The sequence below is a fragment of the Heptranchias perlo genome, chromosome 43, assembly GCF_035084215.1.
Source record: "Heptranchias perlo isolate sHepPer1 chromosome 43, sHepPer1.hap1, whole genome shotgun sequence".
In the NCBI taxonomy this organism is placed as follows: domain Eukaryota; kingdom Metazoa; phylum Chordata; class Chondrichthyes; order Hexanchiformes; family Hexanchidae; genus Heptranchias; species Heptranchias perlo.
The window spans coordinates 426,991-439,331 of record NC_090367.1 but is presented as its reverse complement, the minus strand read 5'-3'; the positions used below and the strand labels follow the sequence as shown (position 1 = coordinate 439,331).

Here is a 12,341-nt window from a genome sequence, read left to right as displayed (position 1 = left end):
AGAGTGTTACAGTGAGGGGTGTGGGATATATCAGAGTGTCACAGTGAGGGGTGTGTGGTATATCAGAGTGTTACAGTGAGGTGTGAGGAGTATATCAGAGTGTCACAGTGAGGGGTGTGTGGTATATCAGAGTGTTACAGTGAGAGGTGTGGGGTATATCAGAATGTCACAGTGAGGTGAGGGGTTTGTCACTGTTACAGTGAGGGATGTGGGGTATATCAGTGTTACAGTGAGGTGAGGGGTATATCAGAGTGTCACAATGAGGGGAGTGGGGTATATCAGAATGTCACAATGAGGGGAATGGGGTTTGTCACTGTTACAGTGAGGGGTGTGGGATATATCAGAGTGTCACAGTGAGGGGTGTGGGGTATATCAGTGTTACAGTGAGGGGTATGGGGTATATCAGTGTTACAGTGAGGGGTGTGGGGTATATCAGAGTGTTACAGTGAGGTGTGAGGAGTATATCAGAGTGTCACAGTGAGGGGTGTGTGGTATATCAGTGTTACAGTGAGGGGTGTGGGGTATATCAGAGTGTTACAGTGAGGTGTGAGGAGTATATCAGAGTGTCACAGTGAGGGGTGTGTGGTATATCAGTGTTACAGTGAGAGGTGTGGGGTATATCAGAATGTCACAGTGAGGTGAGGGGTTTGTCACTGTTACAGTGAGGGATGTGGGGTATATCAGTGTTACAGTGAGGTGAGGGGTATATCAGAGTGTCACAGTGAGGGGTGTGTGGTATATCAGTGTTACAGTGAGGGGTGTGTGGTATATCAGTGTTACAGTGAGGTGTGAGGGGTATATCAGAGTGTCACAGTGAGGGGTGTGTGGTATATCAGTGTTACAGTGAGGGGTGAGGGGTATATCAGAGTGTCAAAATAGTCACTAATAAATCCAATAGGCGTAGAGAAGATGTTTTCACTTGTGGGGGAGACCAGAACTAGGGACCATAAACATAAGATAGTCACTAATAAATCCAATAGGGAATTCAGGAGAAACTTCTTTACCCAGAGAGTGGTGAGAATGTGGAACTCACTCCCACAAGGAGTGGTTGAGGTGAATAGTGTAGATGGATTTAAGGGGAAGCTGGATAAACACATGAGGGAGAAAGGAATAGAAGGATATGGTGATAGGGTGAGATGAAGTAAGGTGGGAGGAGGCTCGTGTGGAGCAGAAACACCAGTACAGACCAGTTGGGCCGAATGGCCTGTGCTGGGTTGGGGTTTGCCTGACACACCAGCTGAATATTGACCATCCTCTTTGTGTTCCAGTGCAGAGTCCTCAGCAGATCAACACCTCTCCCTCCATGCAGTACACGGCGGGCTGCTCACGGCAGGAGCTGGAGAACGGTGAAGAGTCGAGCTGCGCGGAGCTCCTGAGTCCGTTGAGTGTGACCAAGGACGTCGGATCGCAGGCTTGCCCACCGGGCACCTTCTGGCAGCAGGTAGGAGTGAGTGGCTGAAGATTCGAAGATGCAACGTTCGTGTTTGCCCGCGCGCTCGAGCTAGGTCTGGTCACCTCCCTGATGTCTCATCCTCCTGGATAATGCGCAGTCACAGTCGTTAGATGAATAGCAAATTCTTTTGGCTTCTCCCCTTCTCCTGGAGATCTCCATTGGCATAGGTCATCCTCTTGTCTAAATGACGACTATACATGTGTGAGCCTTGAGGGTGACTGAGATGTGGAGGTGGGGATCAGGACTGAGCTCCATCCTGTCCACATCTAGCACGGTCTCAGGGCAAGTCTCTCCTCCTTAGTCCAAAGTCAATAGACCAAAATGTAATGCCCCTAAAACAACAACTGGCATTTATACAGCACCTTTAATGTAGTAAAACGTCCCAAGGCGCTTCACAGGAACGTAATCAGACAAAATTTGACGCCGAGCCACATAAAGAGATATTAGGACACCTGGTCAAAGAGGGGGGGTCTTAAGGAGCGTCTTAAAGGAGGCGAGAGAGGCGGAGAGGTTAAGAGGGAATCCCAGAGCTTAGGGGCCTAGGCAGCTGAAGGCACGGCCGCCAATGGTGGAGCGATGGGAATCGGGGATGAACACGAGGCTGGAATTGGAGGAGCACAGAGATCTCGGAGGGTTGTAGGGCTGGAGGAGGTTACAGAGATAGGGAGGGGCAAGGGCCATGGAGGGATTTGAACACAAGGATGAGAATTTTAAAATCGAGGCATTCCTGGACCAGGAGCCAATGTAGGTCAGCGAGCACAGGGGGTGATGGGTGAACGGGACTTGGTGCGAGTTAGGATATGGGCAGCAGAGTTTTGGATTAGCTGAAGTTTACAAAGGGTAGAAGATGGGTGGCCGTCCAGGAGAGCATTGGAATAGTCGAGTCTGGAGGTAACTAAAGCATGGATGAGGGTTTCAGCAGCAGAAATCAGCTAACACAGCACAGACCGGGGGTGGAATGTGAAACCTCCCACACTGGGAAGTGCATTTCTCAAAGGGAACTATTGTGGGAATGAGTGGAATGTGTCCAACTGCAAACATCAAGGAGAGAAAATCACGTTGAATAATCCACTGTTATTGTTCTTGCAGGTTCATCAAGTTCCTCAGTCCTGTGCGAGAATGTCAGACCAAAGGTAACTCATTACATTGGGCGTAACAGCTTTCCCTCCCTCCTCAGGCCCATTACGAAAATATCTCAGCGCCACTGATGGACCACGCCCGGTGTCAGTGAGTTGATGCACATGGTGGGTGCACGTGAGAGATGTGTTCATGTGATTTTTGATTGGTTCATGGGAAACCTAGGCCAATCAGAAAAAACATGACAGTTGTTTTCTCTCTGTTATGGAAGTGTGACGTGCTGTATGAAGACTTTAAAATATGTTTCGAGCGAATCTCCTGCTGCTTTGCTCATAAGCAGTCTGGAATCAGTTGCAATGTTTCACTGCTAGGATGGAGCTGTGTTTAAGCTCGCCTGTCCCTTTAAGTTCACTGTTAAGATGGAGCTATATTTAAGCTCGCCTGTCCCTTTAAGTACAGTTAAGATGGAGCTGTGTTTAAACTCGCCTGTCCTTTTAAGTACATTAAGACGGAGCTATTTTTAAGCTAGCCTGTCCCTTTAAGTACAATTAAGATGGAGCTATGTTTAAGCTCGCCTGTCCCTTTAAGTACACTAAGACGGAGCTATTTTTAAGCTAGCCTGTCCCTTTAAGTACAGTTAAGATGGAGCTGTGTTTAAACTCGCCTGTCCCTTTAAGTACACTGTTAAGGTACTCCCTGTGGAGAAATGCTCTTAATAGACACATCCTCAGATCAATCCAAGGCAAATTACTGAGAGACATTTCTGTAAGTTGTTTGCAAAGACAGCAGGAAATAACTGGCTTTCCCTCTCTTTTAATATATCTTTGGCATTTTGAAGTGCAACATCATGTAAGATGGATGGGTGCTATAAGAAGCACAAAACAGTAATGTTAGTAATGCACAGCAGGTCAGTCAGCATCTGAAAGATCAGCTGCAGAAGCCCCTTTATAGGACTCACCAAAAGAAATGGGAAGGAGGAGCAGTTAGAGGTCAAGGGTCAAGATACGCTAACTGCTTTTAGTAAATAAGCAGCGAATGGGTTTTCTAGCCTTTAAACCGATTTTAAAATGCTAAAAAAGGGACAAAACTGCTGTATCCTACTACAACAAACAACAACCTGCATTTATACAGCGCCTTTAACATAGTAAAACCTCCCAAGGTGCTTCACAGGAGCGATTATCAGACAAAAATTGACACCGAGCCACATAAGGAGATATTAGGACAGGTGACCAAAAGCTCGGTCAAAGAGGTAGGTTTTAAGGAGCGTCTTAAAGGAGGAGAGAGAGGCGGAGAGGTTCAGGGAGGGAATTCCAGAGCTTAGGGCCCAGGCAGCTGAAGGCACGGCCGCCAATGGTGGGAGCGATGGAAATCGGGGAATCACAAGAGGCCAGAATTGAAGGAGCGCAGAGATCTCGGAGGGTTTGTAGGGCTGGAGACAAACCTGTGAAGATATAACTTTAATAAGGGAGACATTATTCGTGATCATTTTTTTTTGTTGATGCCAATTTGACCTCCTCCCCTGGAGGTTCCACGGGCCCTGGACGCCCTCCAGTATCACTCTCGAGTGGCCAATCTTCATGTGTGAACTTTGACAGTGGGTATCGGCAGGCTATTCACCGTAGAGAGAGCATTATGGCCGAGTTTGACCGTTGCCTCCACATGGGTACTTTCTAGTGGGGTGCCTGGTGAGGCATTGGGAGTGGGATTCCTGAAGATGTCCCCCTCCCTAATCCAAGGGGAGCACTTATACTAACTAAAGTACAGACGGGGCGATGGAATCTGGGAGTTTACTGGTCAGTAGGGCTCTGCTACTCGCTGGATAAACCTGCTCACCCATCAAAGCTACTTGTCATCATTTGTAAAAGGTTCTTGTACTCCCTTAAAGATTACTCATGTGACACAATGGGCAACACTCTCGCCTCTAAGTCAGAATATCGTGGGTTCGAGCCCCCGCTCCAGAGACTCGAGCCCCATAATCCAGGCCGCCACTTCCGGCGCCAGTACTGAGAGAGTGCTGCACTGTCAGAGGTGCCGTCTTTCGGACGAGACGTTAAACCGAGGCCCCGTCTGCCCTCTCAGGTGGATGTAAAAGATCCCACGGTCACTATTGGAAGAAGAGCAGGGGGAGTTCTCCCCCGGTGTCCTGGGGCCAATATTTATCCCTCAACCAACATCACTTAAAAAGATGATCTGATCATTATCACATTACTGTTTGTGGGATCTTGCTGTGTGCGAATTGGCTGCCGCGTTTCCTACATTACAACAGTGACCACACTTCAAAAGTACTTCATTGGCTGTAAAGCGCTTTGGGATGACCTGAGGTCATGAAAGACGCTATAGAAATGCAAGTCTTTCTTTCTTACTCTCTACTGTTTGTTTCTGCCATGTCACACAGGAGAGGGATGGAAGAGAAGACAGATGTCTCATACTCGTTCACCTGCGGATACTGCAAGGAGCAGTTCAGGAGTCTCTCAGCCCTACACATTCACACGGGTATCAATGGATGCATGAGGACCCCTCACAGTGTGACCCAGGTCTGTTAATACCACGCCAGTCAGTGCAGAGCAGCAACTGTCTATAATAGGTACCGTTTTATTAGTGTAAGGACCTCACAAAAATAAGATTATGCGGAGGGCAAGATGAATCCCTGTGTACATAAAGAGGAGGAATGTCAGTGCTAGGGAATGGAGAATCTTGTCACTGGAGCAGTCAGATTAAGGAGGCTACTAATAGAGGGTTTTTATGAAAGGTTTTGAGAAGATATATAATAAAAAATTGTGTCCAGTGTTTGGCGAATCTGAAATGAGGAGTCGTAGACTGGGGATTCTCACTAGAGGAACAAAGGTGATTTGTTCACGTAGAAGGTCGTTAGAACATGGAATGCTTTTCCATAAGGGGCTACTGAGGCACAGATCATCACATCATTTCCACATCGTTCACCTGAGGAAGGAGAAAGCCTCTGAAAGCTTGTGAATTTAAAATAAAATTGCTGGACTATAACTTGGTGTTGTAAAATTGTTTACAATTGTCAACCCCAGTCCATCACCGGCATCTCCACATCATTTAAAGGGGAATTGGACAAGTATTTGAAAAGGAAGAAGGATACAGTAGAAAGAGCAAGGAAATGGGATTAAAGTAGAAGGCTTCAGTTGAAACGCTGGCACTGGCGCGATGGGCTGAATGGCCTCTTTCTGTGCTGTAAATTCTATCTCTCCTCTTTGTCTTTACAGTGTCGACGCCGAGCACTTGCAGGTCAAGTATAGCATGGGTCAGGTGCAGAGACAAACACTCAGTGTAGTGATATTGTAAATGCATTTGTATTTCTAGTGAAAACACGTGCCTGTTCAAAAGTAACGAGGTAAAGTGTCTGCCACCCCAGAAATCACAGTGTGGGGATCTCAGAAAATGTACCTGAAACCTTTTTTTAATATATTCATTCTGGGGATGTGGGCGTCGCTGGCAAGGCCAGCATTTATTGCCCATCCCTTCGTTGCCACGCCATGAAGCAGTTTAAATCTAGCTTGGGTTTACACCTTGTACCCTACCTGTTAGAAAAATGAGCTTAAGCCAGGTCCGGGGAGAGAGATAAAAAAAATAAAAGTTAATTTTCTTTTGCCCATCTCTTGGCCGCCATTTGTCACCTCTGCCCTCCCCAACAACATGACCCAGGGGGAATGGAGATTCCATCCATCTCCTAGTCCATGATCGTAGAATCCTACAGCACAGAAGGAGGCCATTCGGCCCATCGTGCCTGTGCCGACTCTTTGAAAGAGCTATCCAATTGGTTTTACTCTCCTGCTCTTCCCCCACAGCCCTGTAATGATGCTGGGGGTACCTTAATATACTGCAAACTGTGGCACTCCTACCTACAAACGATGGACTAAATGTAGTTATAATTTTGTGATGTAGTTCAGTGATTTGCTAACCAGAAGCTCTAAACCAGTGGTCTTTCTTCTAACCCCAAGTTAGAAGAAGTTATGAGAAACATTTCTCACTTTCGTTGAGATTTTATATTGCTGTTTGTTTTTATTGTACCTTGGGGTGCGTCACCTTCACAATAAGTGGTTTTAAGACCCACCCAATGACCACAGAAACAGAGTAAGTATCATACACACTGCTGACTCACTGGCACATCAGCTGTATTGAATCTCCCAGTCACTGTACAGCAAACTTTCAACAACTGTTTTATCTCTCTGTGAATGTTCTACGGTGATGTCTGGGATTCCCCCAGAACCTATCGCAAATTTTATTCTGATTAACCTCTAATAGCGACATCACAATGGAGTGAAAACCCCTCTCAAACGGGGAGTAAAACCTGAAACGTTCAATAAACCCCCTTTACATTACATAGAAATCACAGCACAGAAACAGGCCATTCGGCCCAACTGGTCTATGCCAGCGTTTATCCTCCACACAAGCCTCCTCCCACCCTACTTCATATCACCCTATCAGCGTATCCTTCTAGTCCTTCCTCCCTCATGTAATTCATCCACGCATGGATTCAATGGGCTGAATGGCCTCCTTCCATGCTGTAACCTTTCTATGACTCTATTTAGCTTCCCCTTATATGTATCTACACTATTCCCCTCAACCACTCCTTGTGGGAGTGAGTTCCACATTCTCACCACTCTCTGGGTAAAGAAGTTTCTCCTGAATTCCCGATTGGATTTATTAGTGACGATCTTATATTTATGGTCCCTAGCTCTGGTCTCCCCCACAAGTGGAAACATCTTCTCCACGTCTACCCTATCAAACCCTGTCATCATTTTAAAGAGCTCTATCAGGTCACCCCTCAGCCTTCTCTTTTCTAGAGAAAAAAGCCCCAGCCTGTTCAGTCTTTCCTTAAATCTGTGACCTCTGGTTACCGACCCTCCTGTTAGTAGAAAGTTTCTCATTGTTTACTCTATTAAAACCCCTCATGATTTTGAACACCTCGATAAAATCTCCCCTTAAGGAGAACAATCCCAGATTCTCAGTCTTTCCCGATTGTTATAACCTCTCAGTTCCTTGAAAGCTGACACTGAATGTTGGCACATTCCTCACAGGGCAGCGATACAATCCCAGCAAACTAACGGCTAAAGACTCAAACCCCAAACTTGCTGATAGACAACAACCATTGAAACAGACTCGAAAGAAAAATGTAACAATGTCAGTTTGGCCACAGATATTGAAGAGTTATCTGTAACTGAAATAAAGTGTACAAGAACGTATGAAAATATAGAACAAAAAAGGCAATTCAGCCCATCAAACCCACTCCTTCCAATAGATCTGTACCATGATGGTCAGTCCCAGTATATTGAACACTCAGAAAAATGACCATCTACTTTGCCAAGACTTGAGCCCATGTCCGTTGCCCTCCTGGTAGGGGATGGGAGACCTGAGAAGAAACCTTGAAGGATTCCTGTGAGCTCTCATAGGAACAGGAGTAGGCCATTCAGCCCCTCGTGCCTGCTCCGCCATTTGATAAGTTCATGGCTGATCTGTGATCTAACTCCATATACCTGCCTTTGGCCCATATCCCCGAATACCTTTGGTTGCCAAAAAGCTATCAATCTCAGATTTAAATTTAGCAATTGAGCTAGTATCAATTGCCATTTGCGGAAGAGAGTTCCAAACTTCTACAACCCTTTGTGTGTGGAAATGTTTTCTAATCTCACTCCTGAAAGGTCTGGCTCTAATTTTTAGACTGTGCCCCCTACTCCTAAAATCCCCAACCAGCAGAAATAGTTTCTCTCTATCCACCCTATCCGTTCCCCTTAATATCTTATAAACTTCGATCAGATCACCCCTTAACCTTCCAAACTCCAGAGAATACAACCCCAATTTGTGTAATCTCTCCTCGTAACTTAACCCTTGAAGTCCGGGTATCACTGCACTCCCTCCAAGGCCAATATGTCCTTCCGAAGGTGCGGTGCCCAGAACTGCTCACAGTACTCCAGGTGTGGTCTAACCAGGGTTTTGTATAGCTGCAGCATAACTTCTGCCCCCTTGTACTCCAGTCCTCTAGATATAAAGGCCAACATTCCATTAGCCTTTTTGATTATTTTCTGCACCTGTTGATGACACTTCAATGATCTATGTACCTGAACCCCTAAGTCCCTTTGGACATCCACTGTTTTTAACTTTTTACCATTTAGAAAGTACCCTGTTCTATCCTTTTTTGATGCAAAGTGGATGACCTCACATTTGTCTACATTGAATTCCATTTGCCACAGTTTTGCCCATTCACCTAATCTTTCAATATCCCTTTGTAATTTTATGTTTTCATCTACACTGCTTACAATGCCACCAATCTTTGTGTCATCGGCAAACTTAGATATGAGACTTTCTATGCCTTCATCTAAGTCGTTAATAAATATTGTGAATAATTGAGGCCCCAAGACAGATCCCTGCGGGACTCCACTAGTCACATCCTGCCAATGTGAGTACCTTCCCATTATCCCAACTCTCTCTGTCGCCTTTCGCTCAGCCAACTTCCTAACCAAGTCCGTACTTTTCCCTCGATTCCATGGGCTTCTATCTTAGCTAACAGTCTCTTATGTGGGACCTTATCAAATGCCTTCTGGAAGTCCATATAAATAACATCCATTGACATTCCCCTGTCCACTACTTTAGTCACCTCTTCAAAAAATTCAATCAGTTTTGTCAGGCACGACCTACCTTTCACAAATCCATGCTGGCTCTCTCTGATTAACTGAAAATTCTTGAGGTGTTCAGTCACCCTATCCTTAATTATAGACTCCAGCATTTTCCCCACAACAGATGTTAGGCTAACTAGTCTATAATTCCCTGGTTGCCCTCTCTCTCCTTTCTTAAAAAGCAGAGTGACATGTGCAATTTTCCAATCTAGAGGGACAGTTCCTGAATCTAGAGAACATTGAAAGATTATAGTTAGGGCATCTGCAATCTGCTCACCTACTTCCTTTAAAACCCTGGGATGGAAACCATCTGGTCCCGGGGATTTGTCACTCTTTAGTGCTATTATTTTCTTCATTACTGTTGCTTTACTTATGTTAATTTTATCAAGTCCCTGTCCCCGGTTCAATATTAGTTTTTGGGATTTCCGGCATGCTATCCTCTTTTTCTACTGTAAATACTGACGCAAAGTAATTGTTCAACATGTCCGCCATTTCCCCATTGTCAATGACAATATCCCCACTTTCAGTTTTTAAGGGGCCAACACTGCTCCTGACCACCCTCTTTTTCCTAATATAACTATAAAAGTTCTTCGCATTGGTTTTGATATCCCTTGCAAGTTTCTTTTCATACTCTCTTTTTGTAGCCCTTACTATCTGTTTTGTGACCCTTTGTTGATCTTTGTATTTCCCATTTGCCAGGATCTGTGCCATTTTTGGCCTTTTTGTATGCCCTTTCCTTATGTCTTATACTGTCCCTTACCTCTTTAGTTGTCCATGGCTGTTTTTTTTGGCAAGTAGAGTTCTTGCCCCTCAGGGGTATAAACCGATTCTGTATCACGTTAAATGTTTCTTTAAACATTTCCCACTGATCATCAGTCGTTTTACCCATTAACAGATTTGCCCAGTTTACTGTGGACAGTCTCTGTCTCATCCCATTGAAGTCGGCCTTGCCCAAGTCTAGAATCTTAGCAGCTGATTCACTTTTTTCCCTTTCAAACACTACCTTGAACTCAATCATGTTATGATCGCTATTGGATAGATGTTCACGCACAGTTAAGCTGTTAACTAAATCTGGTTCATTACTCATTACTAAATCTTCCCAAAGACGGACCATCTCATTATATTTCATTTTCTCTGCCTCACCTATGATTCCTCTCCCCTGTTTGGGAGCTAACTAACAAAGTGTGGCAGCAGCCTCATCACTAGGAGCTTAACTTGCATTGTACAATGGCGTTTGATGATTCTTATCATCTTGCATCTTGCCAGCACTTATCAATGAATCTCAAACCTTATTGTTCTGTCTCATCAGAGATTAAAGAGCAGTGTCTCAGTCACTCAATCTGATGATGTGGAGATGCCGGTGATGGACTGGGGTTGACAATTGTAAACAATTTTACAACACCAAGTTATAGTCCAGCAATTTTATTTTAAATTCACAAGCTTTCGGAGGCTTCCTCCTTCGTCAGGTGAACGATGAAAAAATTTTCACATCGTTCACCTGACGAAGGAGGAAGCCTCCGAAAGCTTGTGAATTTAAAATAAAATTGCTGGACTATAACTTGGTGTTGTAAAATTGTACTCAATCTGATGTGAGCTCTCGGCAGTTGATAACAGAACTGAGAGGTTCCAACTATCAGGAAAGACTGAACAGCCTGGGACTCTTTTCTCTAGAAAAGAGAAGGCTGAGGGGTGACCTGATAGAGGTCTTTAAGATTATGACAGGGTTTGATAGGGTAAACGTAGTGAAGGTGTTTCCACTTGTGGGGGAGACCAGAACTAGGGGTCATAAATATAAGATAGTCACTAATAAATCCAATAGAGAATTCAGGAGAAATTTCTTTACCCAGAGAGTGGTGAGAATGTGGAACTCGCTCCCACATGGAGTAGTTGAGGCGAATAGCGTAGATACATTTAAGAGGAAGCTCGATAAACACATGGGGGAGAAAGGAATAGAAGGACATGCTGATAGGGTGAGATGAAGTAGGGAGGGAAGAGGCTCGTGTGGAGTATAAACACCGGCATAGACCAGTTGGGCCGAATGGCCTGTTTCTGTGCTGTACATTCGCTGTAGTTCTACATAGACTGTTGTTTTTGTAGAATGAGGGAAAGAAGCTTTCGAGGGATGCCGGCCACCTCTCTCCTCCCTTCACGCCCACTTCCATGTCTGTGAAGACTCCAGCGACTGACAGCCTCCTGGAGGAGAGCCCAGGCAGCTTCCTGTCCGAACAGGAAATGCCAATCCTCACCAGGATGGCTGACTTTTCAGCACAAGAGGTGGGTCAGTTTTATTTTCCGTAATTCTTATTGTCTTTTCTTGTTATTCTTCACTTGTTTTCTTTTTTACATTTGGTTCTGCCCTACACACTGTGCTCCTATTTTCAAGGCTGGAATCAGGTAGTGGGAGAGGCCATGGGGAATTACTGATGCAGGCTGACTCTCCCTCCCTTCTGTCCCTAGGGACAGCTTTCCTTCATTCATTACCTCGAGTGAAATTGGGAAGTAACCATGTTGGGGAAGATCGGTTCTGACCAACCCTACCATGGGTAAGGCCAAGTGTCACATTGCTTGGTGAAATTTCCTCCATTTAAATGTTGGGAAGACCGAAGCCATTGTCTTCAGTCCCCGCCACAATCTCCGTTCCCTTGGCCACCGACTCCATCCCCCTCCCTGGTCACAGTCTGAGGCTGAACCAGACCCTTCGCAACCTTGGTGTCCTATTTGACCCCTGAGCCGAGCTTCCGACCACATCTCCACTCCATCACTAAGACCGCCTACTTCCACCTCCGTAACGTCCCCCCATCTCTGCCCCTGCCTCAGCCCATCTGCTGAAACCCTCATCCATACTTCTGTCACCTCCAGACCCGACTATTCCAATAAAAACAGAAAATGCTGGAAATACTCAGCAAGTCAGGCAGCATCTGTGGAGAAAGAAGCAGAGTTAACGTTTCAGGTCGATGACCTTTCGTCAATTGCCTCAATTAGTTACGCCTCAATCTTCTACATTCAAGGGAATATAGCTATAGGGACTGTGGCAAGTGTACAATTGACTCAGCAAATCGGGGTTCAGACCTGGGAATGCCTGGTTTGTATTGTTCATGTGTTTAATTAAATAAAACGTCAGTTACGATTGAAATATAATAATAAATGTTTGTGACTCTAAAACTGTCTCTGTG

General features: G+C 45.2%; 1 protein-coding gene across 4 annotated transcripts in view; it reads left to right on the top strand.

Moving 5' to 3' along the window:
* LOC137306342 (transcriptional-regulating factor 1-like) overlaps positions 1-12,341 on the top strand; it is a 66,382-nt gene that overhangs the window by 37,352 nt on the left and 16,689 nt on the right. For 3 of the 4 annotated variants that reach the window (XM_067975493.1, XM_067975491.1, XM_067975492.1), the window contains 4 exons: positions 1,269-1,441; positions 2,543-2,586; positions 4,926-5,064; positions 11,266-11,442. In XM_067975493.1, coding sequence (XP_067831594.1) covers positions 1,269-1,441; positions 2,543-2,586; positions 4,926-5,064; positions 11,266-11,442 — 533 coding nt within the window. The remainder of the gene's footprint in view (positions 1-1,268; positions 1,442-2,542; positions 2,587-4,925; positions 5,065-11,265; positions 11,443-12,341) is intronic. The other variant, XM_067975494.1, reaches the window with a different exon arrangement.